The following is a 23,199-nucleotide window of genomic DNA, read 5'->3' as shown; positions in this document are numbered from 1 at the left end:
GAGGACAGGAAACATTGTAGCACTGAGTAAAATACTGGAGAGGACAGGAAACATTGTAGCACTGAGTAAAATACTGGAGACAGGAAATATTGTAGCACTGAGTAAAATACTGGAGACAGGAAATATTGTAGCACTGAGTAAAATACTGGAGACAGGAAATATTGTAGCACTGAGTAAAATACTGGAGAGGACAGGAAACATTGTAGCACTGAGTAAAATACTGGAGACAGGAAATATTGTAGCACTGAGTAAAATACTGGAGACAGGAAATATTGTAGCACTGAGTACCCGTTCCTGTAGGTTCATGCTCTACAACATTCGCAGAGTACGACCCTGCCTCACGCAGGAAGCGGCGCAGGTCCTAATCCAGGCACTTGTCATCTCCCGTCTGGATTACTGCAACTCGCTGTTGGCTGGGCTCCCTGCCTGTGCCATTAAACCCCTACAACTCATCCAGAACGCCGCAGCCCGTCTGGTGTTCAACTTTCCCAAGTTCTCTCACGTCACCCCGCTCCTCCGCTCTCTCCACTGGCTTCCAGTTGAAGCTCGCATCCGCTACAAGACCATGGTGCTTGCCTACGGAGCTGTGAGGGGAACGGCACCTCCGTACCTTCAGGCTCTGATCAGGCCCTACACCCAAACAAGGGCACTGCGTTCATCCACCTCTAGCCTGCTCGACTCCCTACCTCTGAGGAAGTACAGTTCCCGCTCAGCCCAGTCAAAACTGTTCGCTGCTCTGGCACCCCAATGGTGGAACAAACTCCCTCACGACGCCAGGTCAGCGGAGTCAATCACCACCTTCCGGAGACACCTGAAACCCCACCTCTTTAAGGAATACCTAGGATAGGAGAAAGTAATCCTTCTAACCCCCCCCCCCCCCTTAAAAGAGTTAGATGCACTATTGTAAAGTGGTTGTTCCACTGGATATCATAAGGTGAATGCACCAATTTGTAAGTCGCTCTGGATAAGAGCGTCTGCTAAATGACTTAAATGTAAATGTAAATGAGTAAAATACTGGAGAGGACAGGAAACATTGTAGCACTAAGTAAAATACTGGAGAGGACAGGGAACATTGTAGCACTGAGTAAAATACTGGAGAGGACAGGAAACATTGTAGCACTGAGTAAAATACTGGAGAGGACAGGAAACATTGTAGCACTGAGTAAAATACTGGAGAGGACAGGAAATATTGTAGCACTGAGTAAAATACTGGAGAGGACAGGAAACATTGTAGCACTGAGTAAGATACTGGAGAGGACAGGAAATATTGTAGCACTCAGTAAAATACTGGAGGACAGGAAATATTGTAGCACTGAGTAAAATACTGGAGAGGACAGGAAATATTGTAGCACTGAGTAAAATACTGGAGAGGACAGGAAATATTGTAGCACTGAGTAAAATACTGGAGAGGACAGGAAACATTGTAGCACTGAGTAAGATACTGGAGAGGACAGGAAATATTGTAGCACTCAGTAAAATACTGGAGGACAGGAAATATTGTAGCACTGAGTAAAATACTGGAGAGGACAGGAAATATTGTAGCACTGAGTAAAATACTGGAGAGGACAGGAAATATTGTAGCACTGAGTAAAATACTGAAGAGGACAGGAAATATTGTAGCACTGAGTAAAATACTGGAGAGGACAGGAAATATTGTAGCACTCAGTAAAATACTGGAGGACAGGAAATATTGTAGCACTGAGTAAAATACTGGAGAACAGGAAATATTGTAGCACTGAGTAAAATACTGGAGAGGACAGGAAATATTGTAGCACTGAGTAAAATACTGGAGAGGACAGGAAATATTGTAGCACTCAGTAAAATACTGGAGAGGACAGGAAACATTGTAGCACTGAGTAAAATACTGGAGGACAGGAAATATTGTAGCACTGAGTAAAATACTGGAGAGGACAGGAAACATTGTAGCACTGAGTAAAATACTGGAGAGGACAGGAAACATTGTAGCACTGAGTAAAATACTGGAGAGGACAGGAAACATTGTAGCACTGAGTAAAATACTGAAGAGGACAGGAAATATTGTAGCACTGAGTAAAATACTGGAGAGGACAGGAAACATTGTAGCACTGAGTAAAATACTGGAGAGGACAGGAAATATTGTAGCACTCAGTAAAATACTGGAGAGGACAGGAAATATTGTAGCACTCAGTAAAATACTGGAGAGGACAGGAAATATTGTAGCACTGAGTAAGATACTGGAGAGGACAGGAAATATTGTAGCACTGAGTAAAATACTGGAGAGGACAGGAAACATTGTAGCACTGAGTAAGATACTGGAGAGGACAGGAAATATTGTAGCACTGAGTAAGATACTGGAGAGGACAGGAAATATTGTAGCACTGGATTCATAGGATGAAGTATGGTGAATAGTAGTTCAGTATGACACTAATAAAAAAATATAAAAAATCTATATGCTGACAAAACAACTAACTTGAATGAGCAACAGATAGCAACGAAGTTTCTTAGAAACATCCTCCATTTTAATGGTAGTCGATTTGTTGACAAGATTATGTGACTTCAGTCTACATTTTTTCTGTTGTATAGCCATGGTCCCAAGCCTTTACTTGATTCAATGGAAGTTTAATTTAATTTCAGAGCAAAGAGAGCATACATGTTACAGTGGTGTTCTACCTGAACTTACAGACACAAGGATCTGGGTGAACAAATTGAAAATTAAATAAATAAACACAAACAAAACATGTACTTAATGAATGCACCATCCCGTCTGATGTGTCCAAAAATCTACACCAAACAAATTATAGAGTTTAAAGTTTATTTCAGAGGAAAAGCAATCTGATTTGTTAACTCTCGCCATCTATGTTGACATACAGAGGAAAAAGTAAAATAGTGTTCCAATGTGGCCTTGTGTCCCAGAAGGGACTATGTAAATTAATGAAGTACCAGGTTTAATTACATGTGTTAACTGTTATTAGATTAGCATGGCAAAAATGGAAGGTATAACACTGTTTCTCTGTTGATGGCACTAGATGAATGGCATAAAGTAACACCCTAGGTTTATGAATATAAATATCTAAATCTGACACACCTCAAGGTGTTTGGGTTCCCCAGGGCAAGTGATAATGTCTGAGACCAAAAAATAAATAGATTGCTGAGTTTTAGCCAATTATGATCAAGATTATCAATCTAATAAAATCTAGAGCATAGCAGCAAGATGGAAAACAACATCTCCTCAGCAATATCTATTTGGATACATGGTTAGCTCAGAGGATGTGAGATGTACAATGGGTTAAAGACTATAAGTGGCGTCCCAAATGGCACCCTATTACCTATAGTGCACTACTTTTGACCAAGACCCATAGGGATCTGGTCAAAAGTAGTGCACTATATAGGGAATAGGGTGGCATTTGGGACACTGTTAAAGATAATTTAGATCTGTTCTTTTGTCCTCGTGGGAATCATTCAGTTGGGACATTCAGCCCTCGGTGGTAAATAACGTTAACAGTGTATGACAAATGACTCTCCCTGTTTGCTTCAACCTGAAGTCCTAATAGCCAGCTATAATTTGACTAGCTTTTGCATTATATTGCATGAGCAGAAATGTGCATTCACTGCACTGGAGTCATGCAAGTTTGTGTAGATCTAAAAGCATAAGTGGGTTTTTACTGTGTCGTTATAATTCTCTTTTTGCATATATGGTTATGGAGGATGCTGAATCAATTATTTCAAATAGCAAAGGAGGCACACACAAGAATAGCATACTAGCAGCACACAAGAGGTTACAACAAAACACAAACGTTGACTTAGTGACATCACAACAATACACTAGACTGCCATGGAAATGGTGCATTTATAATTGTCATAATTTTTTTATCATCATCATAGTTCTCGTTTCTTGTGCAACTGCTACATAATGACTCACATTCAAGATATTCGTCACTCAGAAACAGCTAAAAGGTATAAAACATATTTTTTTTAAATGTATACTGTCAGAAATAAATTGTGGTCCATGTTGTGAATTCATAACAGAAACACTGATTCTGAAAACTTCACCATTGTTCAAACTGGTTAATAACATGACAAAATAAGTAATCAAATAGTTCAAAGAACAAAGTATTTGTTTTACAATGCCATTATTATAATTTAATGTGACAAAGCCATTATTATAATTTAACATGACAAACACCAGTTGGTAAGATTAAGCAATCACTGGTGTGTTTTTCCCCACTTTTTTTTCTTTCATTAACAAATTAAATACATATTGCATGCCACTATAGCAATGCTCATAACATGTACATTTTTACGATCAACATTTTGATATAGCAAATAAAAACAAAATAAGAATAAGTTATAAATAAGAAATAATCAGACAAAGCCTATGTTTTCTCAATCATATGAATACTTAACACCCACAGTATAAGATAATAAAGTCAAGCTACTGTATGTTTAAATACTTCACCAGCATGCACAATACTGAATAATCGATATTATTGTAGTAATCATCTTACACTGAAGAAACAGTATAGTAGGCAAGTGCATTTAATAAAACACAGAAGTAAACCACAAGCTCTGCAGCTGCTTTAACATAATGTCTCTGTTTTAAACTGTCTCTGCCTTTAGATAGACTCTATTGGAGGTTAAGCTATGGTTCCAGTATCATATTTAGAGCAGTCAGAGGACATTCACAGAGGACAGCCAAATATTCCTAAAACTAGAAGTCATGTGAAAGAGTAAATTGATAACAGTATTTTATCCTTACCTCATTGCCATGATTGGTATTAACTTTACAATAAACAGCCAACATTTTAACAAAAGATCTGCATTTGACTTTTTCTAGTTGATTTGGTCAGATTAATACTATTTGCATTTTCTTGGCTGTCCTGCACTCCCTTCAAGAGTGAGTGATATATCTTAATAAAGGGCAAATCTGCAACTTTTCAAACCTCATATTCATTATCTCCAGCACTAAACCAATTTCTACATATGTGAAAACGGCGCATTTGTATGTTTTGTAGACGGAAAAAAAGAGCATTAAAATGTTCTACCCGATGACATCATCAAAAGTTTCAACATTTTAAAAACAGTGATTTTGAATGAAAAAGGAAACCGCACACTGCTCTTGATAGTATCACTGATCTTTAATAAGCTTACGTATCATCGGCCTCACGGCCTTCGTCAGAGCTTTTGTGAGTTTTTTTTAATTAGCACCCTTATGTAGACCTAGCCCCACCCACATCCGTTCCATGCATCGAAAGGGGTTGGAGGCGAAGGAAAAACAAATAAGTGCTACCAAATATAACAATATGCATCATAAATATTCAAATAAAGTGTGTAAATAAGACGTATTAAACACGTCTGTAAAACCACAATGAGGACATAGACCTACCGAGCAAGTTTTCATTGATCATTGGGTACAAATAATAGAGTAATCTTAAATAGGGGCATAATTCATGTTCAAATTCACAAAAGAAAATGTGATTTTCAAACACTATGAGATTTGCGGTGACGTGGGGAGCAAGAAAAGACCCCATCTCTGGCTAGAAATCCTACCCTGTGATGTCACAGAATCATATTTTAGGACCTTTCTTCTTATCTTTTTAACCACAAATCATAGAAACGCGCTGTTTTCACAAAAGTAGACACTGGTTTGGTGCTGAGATAATGAATATGAGGTTGAAAAGTGGCTGAGTTGCTAGTACTGGAACCATTGCAAACTATTTGCAAACTTCCCCCCTTCCTCAAGTGTCTGCATCTCTATCATGCATAAACCTAACTAAGCAGCTTCCCTTGGTACGACACCAGTCCCTATGCCAGTGTGAGACTGCCAAACCAATCCAACAACAACCACTTCAGGATTGACTGACATTTCAGTGGTTTTGGCAAATGTCAAAGAGAAAATCAAGAAGACGGAGGCCCTTTCAACTATTTATTTATATATATATATATATATATATATATATATATATATATATATATATATATATATTTAGCCTAAGATGTAACCTCCCCTCACCTTTCTTTTGATTATTTTCTTTTAACACATGGAAAAATAAAGAACTGCTGCTGCTGTACGAGCAAAAGCGTCTGCCAAAGCCCACCGGCCCTTCATTATATATTTTTCCTAAGTGTGGTTTATTAATCTTTGTTGCCCTCCCCTCCCTCATCATCCTGCTGGTCACTTGTCCACAGTGTTAAGTTGTCTCGGAGCAGCTGCATGATGAGAGTTGAGTCTTTGTAGGAGTCCTCGTTCAGGGTGTCCAGCTCAGCAATAGCGTCATCGAAGGCGGTCTTGGCCAGATGACAAGCCTGCTCAGGGGCATTCTGGATCTCGTAGTAAAACACAGAGTAGTTGAGAGCCAAGCCGAGGCGGATGGGGTGGGTGGGCTGCATGTGCTCTTTGCTGATCTCATGGGCCTCGTTGTAAGCCTTCTCTGATGACTCGATGACGGTGGCCCTCTTCTCACCCGTGGCCACCTCGGCCAGGTAGCGGTAGTAGTCGCCCTTCATCTTCAGGTAAAACACCTTGCTCTCGTGCTGTGTCTCGTTGCAGTTCTTGATCAGGTAGTTATCCAGCAGGTTGAGCACGTCCTGACACACAGCCTCTAGCTCCTTCTCAATCTTCTCTCTGTAGGCCCGAACCATTTCAATCTTTTTCTCATTTCCATCTGAAGAGGTTTTCTGCTCGATGCTAGAGATTACCCTCCAAGAGGAACGACGGGCCCCCACCACATTCTTATAGGCCACAGACAGGAGGTTCCTCTCCTCGTTAGATAGCGCCTCATTCAGCTCTGTTACCTGGGGAGGGGACAGAGCAGTGGTCATAAATGCACTATCCTGTGTAAGACATCCAATAACCCCCTAGGTTATGCATTCATGAATGTAAACAGTTATTTTTCAACAATATCACGTACAGAAGGTATGGTTTTACATTAAATCATATCAGAGCATGTCACAACCCTACAGTATCACACCTATCATATCTACTGTACAGTATGATCTGTTAGAATTCAAACTGGATGCACATACAGCACTGCATTGGGAATGAGCAAGATTCAATTAGTTTCCATGGCAATCAGCTCACTTAGTGCACCAGTAGATCAAACTGCCACGTGGACAGCTAATGCTCGCAAGTGGAGAACCAGATTGAAGATAGTGAGAGAGAGTGGGGGTTGGGACTGGAGAGGGGGCAGAGGGTTGGAGGTAGCTATGTTCCCACGAGGAATCTAGGGGCAGCTGCAGTGTAAGTGTAGACGGTCAGTCGATCGTCGCACAGGCAGTTCACATGTCTCCCTGACCTTCTCCTCTGCTTTAAACTGACCTTTTCACCTGTCTGAAACCCCATGTAATGCTGTCACCCAGGACATGCTTTTCACCTACTACTTCACTCTATACGTACAAGGTGGGAGGAAACGTGTTAATCCTGGGAATGTCAAATAGTGTACAGTAAAAAGCACAACTGATCAGTAACCTTTGAACTTTTAACGTTGTATATTCTGACTTGGTCTAAATGCTACACTTCATTCTACTAACCTACAAGGTATTTAGTGTCTGACTTAAAGACATTGCGTAGCAAATTGCAATAAGTAACAATAAATATTCTCAAGACTTATTATAATGAACCCACACACAAATGTCACATATACAGTATTTCATCTACTTTTAACATTGTCAAAGATCCCATGTTTAACATTTTAAAAAAGAACATGTTTTAAAATCTCAAGAGGTTAAATAAAAAAGTCAAATAAAGTAACAGGGTTGACCGTAAACACAGCTGAAATCTTAAATCAGCCATAAATTCCCTTTTGACAGGGGGAATGGAAGTTTGTGTGCAACAGGAAGGGGCAATTGTTAAAACATTTCTAGTTTGTCTATGGGTAACACTGTTGACGTGTTATGCTCGACCCACTCAGTTTTCCACCACAAAACACCAGAAAATTGCCAAAAAGAGTAGAACTAGCTCACCTGCTTTAACTTTATGATTTTACTATTAGATGTTCAATGTTTATTTAATTTTTTATAATCTATTTAACTCTGCATTATTGGAAAAGGACCCGTAAGTAAGCATTTCACTGTTAGTCTACATATGTTGTCTACCAAGAATGTGACAAACAATATTTGATTTGTTTCTTTTGATCACATTTTTTTAAAGGAATAGGGTAGACCTTAAAATGAATCAATAATCACATGAAATAAAGAATAATATTCAGAAATGACTTTTTCAAAACAACAAAATAACTAGGGCTTTACAATAACAATGAAATTCTGGGGTTAAGTAGGTTAAAGTCTTCCTGGAAGTCACAGACAGTGCACAGAGGGACATGTCAAAATGCTGAATCTTTATTCATGTTAAAAATCTGATTCATTGAATTATTCATGTGGTCTATATTAAAGGGCATTTCATTTAATATAACTTGCTTTTAAAATGCAATATTGGTGCAACATTTATAATTAAAATATCAAAGGGATGCAAAAGACACATTTTATGGAACAACCCCCATATCTGTGTTGAATCACATTAAGAGCAACTGAAAAGACCTGAGACGATCAATATCACTTCCAATCCACTTCCAGATAACCTTACATTGATAAAACACACGTATTTATATCCACCTAAATCAATATCTGCAAAATAATTACATTATCTAGATTAGAACTATAGAGAGGGAAGATGCAGACAGCAAAAGGCTACAGAGGAAATAGAGCTTAATGGGTGGCCCATTCTAGCAAAGTGCTCTCTCTCATTGAGAAGCTAACGTTGCTCCTTTCTGGTGAGCTGATGTGACATTCCCCTCCCAGCCTGGTAGAGGAGCACAAAGAATGCGGCTGATAGGTGACGTCACAGCCATCGTGTGCATGGATGACAGAATATTTCTAAACAGGCCTTTTTCCTTCCCAGCTTGAAATGCAAGAACATACAATTCCCAGCTCAAATGCCATGGCAATACTAAGCAAATGTTAAATGACTATCTAATTGTTAGTCCATCTGATTGTAATGGATCCGTAAGAAACCTAATGGACAGAGAGTGCAAAAGACCACAAGTGATGTTGGAAAAGCACATCATATGCATTTCTTGTCAGTGAATCATCATTGTACCAAAATGCTGATGTCAGTGAATATACCTGAAGAGAGGCAGCCTACCATACTGATCTGAATACCTAATTGCCAAGCTGAACAATTACTGATGGGCTAGGTAAAAATCTGTCACGACTATCCATCCTGAACACATATGCTACTGTAAATACATGACATAATAAAGATAAAGAAATGTCTTCAATGACATTCACTGACAAAGCAGCACTGCTTATAGTTGCATCTTACTGCATTGATGCATTAAGGAACCAATGCAAACATGTATGCAGGATAATATTGTACTGTACAAGGTGAGATCTGAACATAAAAGTATACTTCTCATTGCTTTTTCCTGCCATCAAGAGAACCCTGGCTGCAGTGGCAAGGGATTTCCCATTGGAGAGGGGAACGATTACACACCACTACACTGCAAAAGGCCTAGTTCTGACTGCATGCACTGACACAGCAGATTGCTTAAAGGGAAAGGAATCCTACAGGCACACATCACTAAAATGCCATTGCTTGAAACAAGAAATCTGCAGGGGAAAGATATCTAAATTATGCAGGCGATGAGACAAAGTATTACTAGGAAGTAATAAGAATGGTTAAGATTTAATTTCATTACAGTGAGAAAAAGAACAGTTGTTTAGTACCGTTTTAATACTAAAGCACTAGGCTAGGCTACATAATGATTGGAGGAGATTGGGCATATAGGTTTAGGGCCTAATGACAATGCATATTTTCACAGTGTGAGACCTGTATCAATAAACCAAACAATAACCTAAATTTCATTCAAATTGCTTTAAAGAACACACAGCTCAACCATATCCAGACATACAGTATGTCTAGAGAGGCTACTGCACACGTTGACAGTGACACACAATGCGACATACATTATCATTCTGCAATGCACCTGTAACTTAATGTAGCTCAACAACTGAACGCAAAAGGATCAATATCCAATCTGATCATTGACTCACTGCAATATGACAAAATAGAGAACATTCTAGAGAGAATTATGCTGCCTCCTACATTTGTTTTGTGTAAAGAGCTGGAAACTGAATAACCATGTATGCAGGAATAGATCCTCATCCAGAGAACATCTGTAGCCTATATGAACAGATATACAGTACCAGTCAAAAGTTTGGACACACCTACTTATTCAAGGGGTTTTCTGTATTTTTACTACTTGTTGGCTGCTTTTCCTTCACTGCGGTCCACCTCATCCCAAACCATCTCAATTGGGTTGAGGTCAGGTGATTATGGAGGCCAGGTCATCTGATGCAGCACTCCATAACTCTCCTTCTTTCACAGCCTGGAGGTGTGTTTTGGGTCATTGTTCTGTTGAAAAACAAATGATAGTCCCACTAAGTGCAAACCAGATGGGATGGCGTATCGCTGCAGAATGCTGTGATAGCCATGCTGGTTAAGTGTGCCTTGAATTCTTAATAAATCACCAGCAAAGCACCCCCACACCTGCTCCTCCATGCTTTACGGTTGGAACCACACATGCAGAGATCATCCGTTCACCTACTCTGCGTCTCACAAAGACACGGCGGTTGGAACCAAAAATCTCAAATTTGGACACATCAGACCAAAGGACAGATTTCCACCGGTCTAATGTCCATTGCTCGTGTTTCTTGGCCCAAGCAAGTATCTTCTTCTTAGTGGTCTCCTTTAGTAGTGGTTTCTTTGCAGCAAATCGACCATGAAGGTCTGATTCACACAGTCTCCTCTGAACAATTGATGTTGAGATGTGTCTGTTACTTGAACTCTGTGAAGCATTTATTTGGGCTGAAATTTCTGAGGCTGGTAACTCTAATGAACTTATCCTCTGCAGCAGAGGTAACTCTGGGTCTTCCATTCCTGTGGCGGTCCTCATGAGAGCCAGTTTCATCATACCGCTTGATTGTTTTTGAGACTGCACTTGAAGAAACTTTCAAAGCTCTTGATATATTCCGGATTGACTGACCTTCATTTCTTAAAGTAATGATGGACTGTCGTTTCTCTTTGCTTATTTGAGTGGTTTTTGCCATAATATGGACTTGGTCTTTTACCAAATCTTCTGTATACCACCCCTACCTTGTCACAACACAACTGATTGGTTCAAACGCATTAAGAAGGAAAGAAATTCCACAAATGACCTTTTAACAAGGCACACCTGTTAATTGAAATGCATTCCAAGTGACTACCTCATGAAGCTGGTTGAGAGAAAGCCAAGAGTGTGCAAAGCTGTGATCAAGGCAAAGGGTGTCTATTTTGAATAATCTCAAATGTATGCATTTGTTTAACACTTTTTTGGTTACTACATGATTCCATGTAGAAAAATAGTAAAAATAAAGAAAAACCCTGGAATGAGTAGGTGTGTCCAAACTTTTGACCGGTACTGTAACGGTCCTGACCTGTTTTATGTTGTTTTTGTATGTGTTTAGGTCAGGGCATGTGTTTTGGGTGGGCAGTCTATGTTATCTGTTTCTATGTTGGTTGTGGTTGCCTGGTATGGCTCTTAATTAGAGGCAGGTGTTTTGCGTTCTCCTCTAATTAAGAGTCATATTTAGGTAGGGTGTTCTCACTGTTTGTTTGTGGGTGATTGTCTCCTGTGTCGTCGAATGTATGTACCATACGGGACTGTTTGGCTGTTCGTTTATTTTGATGTCGTCTGTTTCCTGTCCGTGAGTTTACGTTTAGTTATGTAAGTTTATGTTCAGGTTTCGTCAACGTCGTTTTCTTGTTTTGTAAATTTGTAAGTGTTTTGTTTCGTGTTGCCATCGGGTTCAAATAAAAGATGGCTTATTTCCCGAATGCTGCATATTGGTCTGATGATCCTTCTCTCCTCTCCTCATCCGAGGATGAGGAGAGCGACAGCCCTTACAGAATCACCCACCACGCTAAGACCAAGCGGCAAGGGAATGCTCAACAGAGCAACAAGGACTCCTGGACTTGGGAGGAGATCCTGGATGGTAGAGGACCTTGGGCTCAGCCAGGGGAATATCGCCGTCCCAAGGAGGAGTTGGAAGCAGCGAAGGCTGAGAGGCGCTGGTATGAGGAGGCAGCGCGTCGACGCGGTTGGGAGCCCGTGAGTCAGACCCAAAAATTTCTTGGGGGGGGGCACACGAGGAGTGTGGCAAAGCCGGGTAGGATACCCGAGCCAACTCCCCGTGCTTACCGTGGAGGTAGAAGGCGTCGTACTGGTAAGACACCGTGTTATGCGGTAAAGCGCACGGTGTCCCCAGTACGCGTGCTTAGCCCAGTGCGGGCTATTCCACCTTGCCGCACTGGGAGGGCTAAGTTGGGCATCGAGCCGAGTGCCATGAAGCCGGCCCAACGTATCTGGTCTCCAGTACGTCTCCTCGGGCCGGCGTACATGGCACCAGCCTTACAGGTGGTGTCCCCGGTTCGCCTGCATAGCCCAGTGCGGGCTATTCCACCTCGCCGCACTGGCAGGGCTACGGGGACCATTCAACCTGGTAAGGTTGGGGAGGCTCGGTGCTCAAGAGCACGTGTCCTCCTTCACGGTCCGGTATACCCGGTGCCACCTCCATGTACCAGTCCTCCGGTGGCAGCCCCCCCGTACCAGGCTGTCTCTCCGGGTTCTCTCTCCAGCTGTTTCCTCCTCTCCAGCGCAGCCAGTGCCTAGACCACGCACCAGGCTGTCTCTCCTTCTCCTCCCTACAGAGCCGTCCTGCCATGACCAGCCAGAGCCGTCCTGCCATGATCAGCCAGAGCCGTCCTGCCATGATCAGCCAGAGCCGTCCTGCCATGACCAGCCAGAGCCGTCCTGCCATGACCTGCCAGAGCCGTCCTGCCATGACCTGCCAGAGCCGTCCTGCCATGACCTGCCAGAGCCGTCCTGCCATGACCTGCCAGAGCCGTCCTGCCATGACCTGCCAGAGCCGTCCTGCCATGACCTGCCAGAGCCGTCCAGCCGGGACCTGCCAGAGCCGTCCAGCCGGGACCTGCCAGAGCCGTCCAGCCGGGACCTGCCAGAGCCGTCCAGCCGGGACCTGCCAGAGCCGTCCAGCCGGGACCTGCCAGAGCCGTCCAGCCGGGACCTGCCAGAGTCCCTCAGCCGGGACCTGCCAGAGTCCCTCAGCCGGGACCTGCCAGAGTCCCTCAGCCGGGATCTGCCAGAGTCCCTCAGCCGGGATCTGCCAGAGTCCCTCAGCCGGGATCTGCCAGAGTCCCTCAGCCGGGATCTGCCAGAGTCCCTCAGCCGGGATCTGCCAGAGTCCCTCAGCCGGGATCTGCCAGAGTCCCTCAGCCGGGACCTGCCAGAGTCCCTCAGCCGGGACCTGCCAGAGCCGTCCAGCCGGGACCTGCCAGAGCCGTCCAGCCGGGACCTGCCAGAGTCCCTCAGCCGGGACCTGCCAGAGTCCCTCAGCCGGGACCTGCCAGAGTCCCTCAGCCGGGACCTGCCAGAGTCCCTCAGCCGGGACCTGCCAGAGTCCCTCAGCCGGGACCTGCCAGAGTCCCTCAGCCGGGATCTGCCAGAGTCCCTCAGCCGGGATCTGCCAGAGTCCCTCAGCCGGGATCTGCCAGAGTCCCTCAGCCGGGATCTGCCAGAGTCCCTCAGTCCGGGATCTGCCAGAGTCCCTCAGTCCGGGACCTGCTCCTTGTCCCGGTGCTGCCCCTTGTCCCGGTGCTGCCCCTTATCCCGGTGCTGCCCCTTGTCCCGGTGCTGCCCCTTGTCCCGGTGCTGCCCCTTGTCCCGGTGCTGCCCCTTGTCCCGGTGCTGCCCCTTGTCCCGGTGCTGCCCCTTGTCCCGGTGCTGGCCGTTCATTTAGGGGATGTTAGTTTTAGGGTGGTCATTGGGAGGGGAAGACAGAAGCGGGGAGTGACTATGGTGGTGTGGGGACAGCGTCCAGAGCCGGAGCCACCACCGTGGTCAACTGCCCACCCAGACCCTCCCCTGGACTTTGTGCTGGTGCGCCCGGCGTTCGCACCTTGAGGGGGGGGTTCTGTAACGGTCCTGACCTGTTTTATGTTGTTTTTGTATGTGTTTAGGTCAGGGCATGTGTTTTGGGTGGGCAGTCTATGTTATCTGTTTCTATGTTGGTTGTGGTTGCCTGGTATGGCTCTTAATTAGAGGCAGGTGTTTTGCGTTCTCCTCTAATTAAGAGTCATATTTAGGTAGGGTGTTCTCACTGTTTGTTTGTGGGTGATTGTCTCCTGTGTCGTCGAATGTATGTACCATACGGGACTGTTTGGCTGTTCGTTTATTTTGATGTCGTCTGTTTCCTGTCCGTGAGTTTACGTTTAGTTATGTAAGTTTATGTTCAGGTTTCGTCAACGTCGTTTTCTTGTTTTGTAAATTTGTAAGTGTTTTGTTTCGTGTTGCCATCGGGTTCAAATAAAAGATGGCTTATTTCCCGAATGCTGCATATTGGTCTGATGATCCTTCTCTCCTCTCCTCATCCGAGGATGAGGAGAGCGACAGCCCTTACAGGTACTGTATATATATTATCAATAGAGGACACATTTACAAAAATGTATTTAAAATATAGGCCTAAATATATGGAAGAATCAATCAATATTTGAGTAACCTCACATGGCAATATCCTAAAGACCAAATTCTAAACGATCTGAATTTAATAAATCTCATGGGGATATTAAATCCCACTGGGCATACACTGGTTGAATCAAAATTGTTTCTACGTAATTTCTATGAAATTATGTTAAAACCAACGTGGAATAGACGTTGAATCGACGTCTGTGCCCAGTGGCATTGAACATTTATCAAATGTAATGTGAGGGACACGTTTGACAGAGAAATCAATGTTCTTTGGTGCCTCCGAATACATTTCGTGGTAATATTACTCCACTGTATTTATTTTAACGGCACGAGACAGGCACCGCCCAAGCACTGCCCAAGGAGCATTCGATAGCAAATATTGATTGCCTTTCTTGAATGTTTGAGCTCCACATTTTGGCTATTTTATTCGTTATAAATAAACAGAGATTGAGCCCTATGAAACAGACGTGATATTCTGAATGGTGTAGGCTAGTATTGGTGTATTTCTATACACATTACATCCATGAAAAATCTCCAGGAATGCAATCAAATATCTAAATAGAGATAATTCATATGTATTATAATTACATTGAGAGAATTCAATGTTTCATTGAACACCATATCACATACCTTATTCATACAGTAGTCAATTCACATGCAATGGTTTTGGAGGAGTGACTTACCGATTTCATGGCAGCTGCCATATCATCATACCTTTCAGCCTGTTCAGCCAGCCTGGCTTTCTGCACCAGCTGCTCGCGATCAACCATTTTAAGATTTGGTTAGTGTGAAAGTTATTCTATAGGTTTTGGGATGAAATTATATATGTACTACTCGCAATGCTGTGAAACTCTATGTGAACCTAGGCTGCAGCTGTTCCGTGCAGTCTGTGCTAGTGCCGACGGGACACCCTTTCTCGTTCCTCACACTTTCCCCGGACTGCGTCATCACTCAGAAAGGTGGGTGTCTTGCTACTGATGAAACAGTCCTTACATGGGAATCCAGAGGTCCTGCATATGTGGGATGAGAGCGAATCAGATGTCCTGTTTCATTCCCACTAGGCAAGCAATGGCTATGTGGGAAATTGAGTCCAATAGGTATCCTTAGTGACTCTAAACCTAACCCTTACCCTAAGCCTAACATTAAAAACTTCATGTCCACACCCCACCTCAGCCATAACCATAACCCTAGCTTCAATTCCACACCCCAGCTCAACCTTACCTCTACCTGACACCTGTCACTGAACTAACCAATCACAGTTACCAATGCAAAGGATGACCTCTCCTGGCAAGATAAGCTTAATACAACTATTTAACATATGCTAGTGCCACAACTTGATTGTGCTGCCTGCCTGTTTCCTCTGAGAAAATCCAATACTATCCTTGCAACCCAACTGGAAGTCTTGCCAAAATTTTTTGAAAGGTCAGATATCCTTATTCATATTCAATGGGTATTGGAAGTCCCAAATGGGACCATATTCCCTATATAGTGCTCCGTTTTGGACACCAAGTAGTGCACTATATCACACACAATGTCAGTGCATTAAAATCAAGTTTATGCAGGGAGATGGAGTGATGGAGAAGGGACCTCCTGCTTTTTGTACATTTAGTCCAGCAGCACCAATCCAATGAGTCATTCAGAACCCCCTCTGCTGATACAGCATGGTATTACATCATGACTCAGTGCAAAGGATGGATGAATCATCACGGCCTGTGCTAACTCATTGCATTTGCGAATCACTAAGGGGTGAATCCTAACTTCCCATTGGCATTAATGCATGACTAAGTGAAAATTCAACCTAAGTGGAAGTTTAGTATTCACCCCTAAACATCATGTATTTTGACTTTTTTGACATAGTTTCAGAGTACTGTAGGTGCAGGTAGTATGTGTTTGTCAGTCACACAAGTCTCAATATTAGCTGGAAAGCAGTTCTGCATGTATTGTTGTATTGGGGAGAATGGCGAAGATGCATTCTGCAGAATTAGCATAATAAAATAAACCCCATAAAAATATGTCTGTTTAAGATAGACATATCTGTACACACAGCTGTTTTAACAAAATAATGCAAATTCTAAAAGTAGTAACCTAGTTATTTATGCATGCAAACAAATACTGAAAATAAGTTTGGCTTACACTCTAAATATTAGGGGTTCAACAACGGTTCTTCTAAGATCCTCAAAGTTCTTTGAAGAACCTTAGGGTTCTTGGCACTGAAAATGCCCCCCAAAAGGTTCTTCCAAGAACCCCATAGGAGGTGGGGTTCATCGAGGAACCTCCTTAGTTGATGGGGGTTCTTTCAGGAACCTAACTGCCCAACTGAAACATTTGGATTTGAATATGAAAGGACAGCAGGTGCGGGCACTTAACTGAAACATGTAATAAAGATCTCCTCAATTTAAGATAAGGTTTGTCTCTTGTGTGATTACATTTTTTTACTTAACCTTTATTTAACTAGGCAAGTTAGTTAAATGACGGCCTACCTCGGACGATGATACAGCCTGGAATCAAACCAGGGGCTGTAGTGACGCCTCTTGCACTGAGATGCAGTGTCTTAGACCGCTGCACCACTCGGGAGCCCACTTGGGAGCCCCATGTGTTACATCTGCTCCTGCCACGCCCTCTACTGCTCATCCTGTGTCTCCTTGACCTGCCGCCACTCCCCAGTGCTCTCTCCCTCTCTCTGTCTGTGGGTGTATGTGATTGTGTGAGTGGAGACAGGTGTGCTGGAGTCAGAGCAGATCCCCACCAGCTGCAACCTGTTCCATAATCAAGACATCTACAAATACTCAGCCCTGCCACTTCCACGCTGCCAGATCGTAGCCTCTGATCAGTCAGTCTGTGTTTTAGTCATTGGCTCATGCATAGATCCTGTTTTCATGTTGTGCCTGTTTTCCCATGCCTGATACTGTTTTCTCTACGCTACAGTTCCGTCCGCTCTGACTCTGGTCCCTGTCTCCAGTCCCACGTCTCGTCAATCCTGCCACCTTGCCCAGAACCCCCACTCCACTGCTTCCTTGGATTCCGCTCCGGACCTGCTTACCCAGCCCCAACTCCCCTCGCTCCAGCCTCAGCCTCAGAACCTGGCTTCCTGCAACCCGCCCAAGCTTCCCCTGGCCTGCAGCCCATCTTTCCCCTGCTTTTCAATAAATATCTTATCCCAATCACCTCGTCTGTCTGCTCTTGGGTTCACCTGCTCCGCGTAACACCATGAACTTTATAGATAGTATCATCATAAAGAAATATCAATCTTAACCCTTGTGTAGTCTTAACATTCTGTATACTCCCCATGTCCTAAGGATCAAAAATCACCCGCCCTCACTAAACTCCTAAAATAAAGCAGCTTAATTGAATTTTAAACGCCAAATCTATTTTGCATGAATAAACAACCTCTCATCACAAACTTTGTGAATATCTGGGTTTTCCCTCTTCACAATGCAGAAAGACTGCATTTAATCAGTGGACACCACTCGTTTTTATTACAAAACCTGTCATTGTTTTCTTTACTAAAGTAGAGGTTTATTGCTTAAGGTACTGCATAGGTGTAAACATTTTTTTGCAATAGAGCACTTGTATAGCCTAAGAAAGTAGCAGAAATGTGCAGAAAGTAGTTTTGAATGCATTTTATTGAAGGGAAACAATAAGTCTTTAACTTTTTGGCAATATAGTTCTTACATACTGTACAATGAGGAATTCAACTACAAAATACTAGTAATCTCTAATTTGTTAACCATTGCCCCCACCCACAAGGTGTATGAACAACAAATCATTTAAGAGATACAAAACAAAAACGTGAAGAACATAAATCAATCAACTCCAATTAGCACATGTAGGACAGTATGCAAGTGTGTGTGCATGGATTTTGCCGATGTATTTTTCACATGTGCAACACATAGTATTTGTTTTACATTCCTTCTTTGGGGGGCAGATTTGGCATCTCCTCTTGCCTGCCCCAGCTGCAGCCTCAGGTGGATCAGGACAAGATTCAGCCCCCTGAACAGCTTTCACAAGCGCTGCAGAGGCTGCTGTGCGGGGGAGGCGCCCCCTTCTTTGAATGTGTGGGGTTACAAGTGCCTTTCCCAGCTGCTCCAGGAACACCATCCTCTTGTTCCACTTATCAGGCATCCAGGTTGGGTTGATCTTGTTCCATATCACAAAGGCATTGTATGAGGACACATCAATCTAGCTAAATAGGCTAAGGCTTAAAACACTAACACTTTTTACAGCTAACTAAGACAATAACTAAACTCTGTAGTGGTGGGGCGTGAGGCAGAGTTGTGTGAAGCAGCTTCAATGGTAAACTTGACTCTGACCTTATACATCAAAAGAAAATATTACAGGCGGAGGCATATCACGTTATTCACTTAGCCTACCACAGATAAGAAGTGCTTTTCCCGCTTTTTATGGAAACCCATAGGGGTCTGCAGCACCACAGTGCTTTCCATAGCCCTCCTACACACTCTGCAATGCGCTCTGTCCATTGTGCTGACACAGCACAACAGAGATGCAGATTTTGCGTCAACCTGTCACTCATCATTTTAACTTTTTTGCTATTTTATCTAGAGATATAAAACTAAAACTGAGGGGGCTCAAGTTTCAACTGAGGGGGCTAGGCCCCTTTTGCCCCCTCATGGATCCGGGTCCGTATACATTTACTTTATAGTATCTCATTGACCACCCATAAGTAGTTCACTGAAAAAATGATATCTGCATGTTCTGTAGTGCTATACACTATCATCTTTCCATTTCAACTTCCCAAAACAAATCACATCTTTAGCGCATGCAAAGTTGAGCATTCCTCTCTTGTTGCTACTTCTACAGACAGACTGTCCCGCAGGTATAGAGGGTTGGGACGAAAACGTTATCCACTTTCCTCAAAGAAGATTACAGCCTCATGCAGCTTACTGTAGCTTCATAAAGGGTGAGGGTAAGTAGAGCCCTGTTGTCTCCAGCAGCCGTCTGTCTGCCCAATGTAGTGCTGAGAGGGGGTTGCTCTCACTGAAGTGAAGCGGGAATTCAGCAACTCTTGGAAGAGAGTGGAAGTTAATAAAAATGCTTCTTTATTGTTAAAACTAACACATTCTGGCCCTTAACCTTCATCAGGGTTGCGCTGACTCACATAAGGGCTAATGGAGGGAGTGTATGTATTTCTGTACACTGATGGACTGAGAATTGCTACACCAGAGGATATTAGGCAATGGGAGCTGGTGACCGCCAACCAGGTGTCAAGTCAGGTGTCTCAGGAACCCCCCGTCCGGCTCTTTGTGGATCTTTTCCCATACAACCCTGCTGCGATGTCGCCAAACCCTGAGACCACCGCCGAGGAGCTCCCTTTTGTGCCAGGACAGATCCTTAAGGTAATGTACTGAGAATACTGTAGTGTAGAATATCAACCGTTGTGTTATAGCTGTTTATACCAGGTGTTTAAACTGTCTATAAAAAAATTATTGAAACAACTTATAAACTCCTTTTTACATAAACCTTTTTTGTATACCTTATATAAAGAGTTACCTCCCATTTTAAAGGGGTAGATATGATCAAACCAAGTTTGAACACGGCTGGGTTAATATGAGGTAGGCAGATTATAATCAGTTATATAGTATATGGGATTTTCTTTTTTATCAGTCCTTGATGCTGGTGTTTCCTGTTTGTTCTCTGTTAATGCGTAGGGCTACTTGATGTGCAAAAGCTGTGGTTTCCTCATTTCCTGTCATCTTTTGCAACTGGTTGATGTTGAACTGATAACTTTCCACTCATGTTCCTTTCTTTTACACATGCACAGTAGAGCTGTATCATTACCAAACAAATCTCAGGAAAACAAAATGGCTGACTCCTGTCTCTGTCTCTGCCAGGAGTTTGGAGATGAAGATGATGATGGTTTCTACCACGGGGAGTCTGGTGGTCTGTCTGGTGCCGTGCCGTGCCTAGTAACATGGTATCTGTGATCCCAGTGGATGATGACTACCTTAAACATCAGCTCATACAGCAGGGTTTCCTGCCTGTCGACCACACCTGTACAGGTATCTCTTTCTCTCACTATCTCTTACACTCTCTTTCGCACTCTCTGAAATCATTTACATTAAAAACATTCTGAGATTTCTTAATGATGACAAATGAGATCTGGTGTGCATCCCAAATGCACCCTATTCCCTATATACACCAGGGCCCTGGTGATAAGTAGTACACTATATAGGGAATAGGGTGCCATTTGGGATGCAGTCCTAGACTATGATCTAATCATTCAGCTCTTGACCTCTGTGTTTCCCATCAGATCCAAGTGAAGAGTCCAGCGTGCTAATGACTTGGTCGTCCGCAGGATGGTGGCCATCTTTGAGTATGACCCTTGGGAAAGTTCCCCCAACATGGACAGCGACATGAGTGTGGAACCTCCACATGGATGTCCAAATCCACTTTAACTTTCTTATTTTGGTATTTTGAATTTAGTGAACTCCAATTATCCGGTAATCACAGTTACAGGGCCTTACTGTGCATATTACAGCTACACCAAATGAACAGTAACTTTTCCCCAAAAACATTTTCTTGTAGGCTGAGTTGTGTGTGTTTGGTGATATGGATGAAGATGGATTATATTATGTGAGTGCTGGTTAAGTAGTCTTTGGAGAAATTAAATCTTGTTTGCCATTGGTTGTACATCTAAATGACGACTGCTTTGCCAATGTCTAATCTCCATCCAGGGGGACCTTCATGGGCTGAGAGGTCTGGTGCCATCCAACTACCTGGAACCACTACCATGGGAATAGGATTAACGAGGAACATAGGATACGTGAGATTATGCCAAGAATCGGAATTAGATACAATGACAAATTTTTTTTTTTTTAAGGATATCTGAAGGGATATTATGTTTTACTGTGTCAAATATCCAGATTTTGTCATATTTTTTCTTCTGCATAAATACTTGTGACCACAGAAATCTTCTCCATAATTTGTAATGATCATGGGATTGTTTTTTGTTGTTGCCGTTTGCAGGTCATCATGCACAGTAACGCAGTAGACAGATTTTGCTCTGTCCAAAGAAATCCTATGAACTACTAACCTTTTTTGAACATTTTAAGGTGGAGTACGATTGGCCAAAATAATGAAATCATGGTTATCGAATGAAGATATCTACAGTATGCAGAATTTAGCAGTACTATTAAACTGTTCATTTTCTAAAAATCGGTTTAATTCCCTTGTTCCTATGTACCTCATGTTAGCGGGTTTAGAATTATACAGGGCAGGAGCTTCATCATAACCGGATGCTGAACACTGAAACAAGTGTAACTGTACAACTACTTTTACTATCAACTGCATTGAGATTGTTATACAAAAATCTACAATTGTTGAATGACCATATACCATGGAAAGCAAACCATGAAGAAATACTATTTATTTATTTTCATAAGTACAATATTGCAATCAAATCTACTTTTATTTGAGAAACATGATTGAATACTTAACGGGAAGATTTATTCAGAGGACTGCATTTCTAGTACAAAAATTAAATACAACTTAAACATAAACCATGGTCTCCAAGCTTTTCAGAATCTTTCATTGATGTCACTGGAGTCCCTGTAGTGTTTTCCTCTGTAGCCAACAGTACACTCATCCATAAAGTAGGAAACACTACACTGTGCAGAGGAGTTTAGTAGTACTCTCTACTTTATGGATGACTGCACTGTACATCAGTATCTTCTTGTTGCTGTGGCAGCTTCATGTTTGGTGCTGCTCAGAACCCCTCCTCAGTCCAATCAGCAGAGCAAATTCAAGGTAAGAACTAACTAAATCGTCACAAAAACGGTCATGTTTTTTGTAATACATTGCGGATGTGTAACAAAATGATCTAATAATTTATAAAAGTGTACTAAAATCATCTCAACCAGTAGAACCAGTAAAATGTTACAATATTTTTTGTAATACATTGTCTTTACTGCCACCATACAGTAAAACTCTCCTCTGTTTTATACAAAATGATATTCAATGAATCTATTAAGCTACGTCAATCAGTATATCACAGGGTCTTACCAGCTTTCTCTCCTCTATCCCAGCAGAAACAGAGTGTCAACTAACAGTGGTGTTCTTATTAAGTCTCGTAGTCACGTGGTGTAAACCACAGGAAGCGGTTCAACAGTCTCTCTACAGCGATACCTCCTTCTGTCTCTGAGATACACCAACCAATCTACGCCCATACGGCCCACATAGACAGACATCTGCACTACTGACAGAGAATGTGTCCCAAATGTCACCCGTTTCCCTTTATATTGCAATACTTTTGAACAGATACTATCGTGCTCTGGCCAAAAGTAGTACACTATATAGGGAATAGGGTACCATTTGGGATACAGGCAGAGACAGTGGTCCCCCCTTTTAAGGACATGCAAACAGACGATAACATCAACTATTAAAAATTAGCTACTTAGATATTGTGAAATTTATACATATTTTATTGATCCCTTTTCAAATTGATTTAACGTACTTACGTGGTGTCCATGTTGACTATAGTCTAGAGGAGAGATCAACAGCTTAGGATGTTTTAGGCTTATAATAGAATATATCCACTATTAAAGGAGTAAAGTATAGGTAAAAGAACATTCTTATGACATGCTTTCTCAGACATGCTATAACTAATTGATTCATGACCTGTTTT

At 42.5% G+C, this 23,199-nt stretch overlaps 1 protein-coding gene across 1 annotated transcript; it reads right to left on the bottom strand.

The window, feature by feature from the left end:
• Nucleotides 1-2,777: 2,777 nt before the first annotated feature.
• LOC139548805 (14-3-3 protein gamma-2-like) lies at nt 2,778-15,507 on the bottom strand. Its single transcript, XM_071358655.1, has 2 exons — nt 15,242-15,507; nt 2,778-6,771 (listed from the first exon to the last, which is right to left on the bottom strand). Exons 1-2 carry the CDS (start codon nt 15,326-15,328, stop codon nt 6,112-6,114), a joined length of 747 nt encoding a protein of 248 aa, XP_071214756.1. The 5' UTR covers nt 15,329-15,507; the 3' UTR covers nt 2,778-6,111.
• Nucleotides 15,508-23,199: the final 7,692 nt, after the last annotated feature.

This window comes from Salvelinus alpinus, chromosome 22 (genome assembly GCF_045679555.1).
Source record: "Salvelinus alpinus chromosome 22, SLU_Salpinus.1, whole genome shotgun sequence".
Classification (NCBI taxonomy): Eukaryota; Metazoa; Chordata; class Actinopteri; order Salmoniformes; family Salmonidae; genus Salvelinus; species Salvelinus alpinus.
This window is presented reverse-complemented; position numbering and strand designations above follow the sequence as displayed.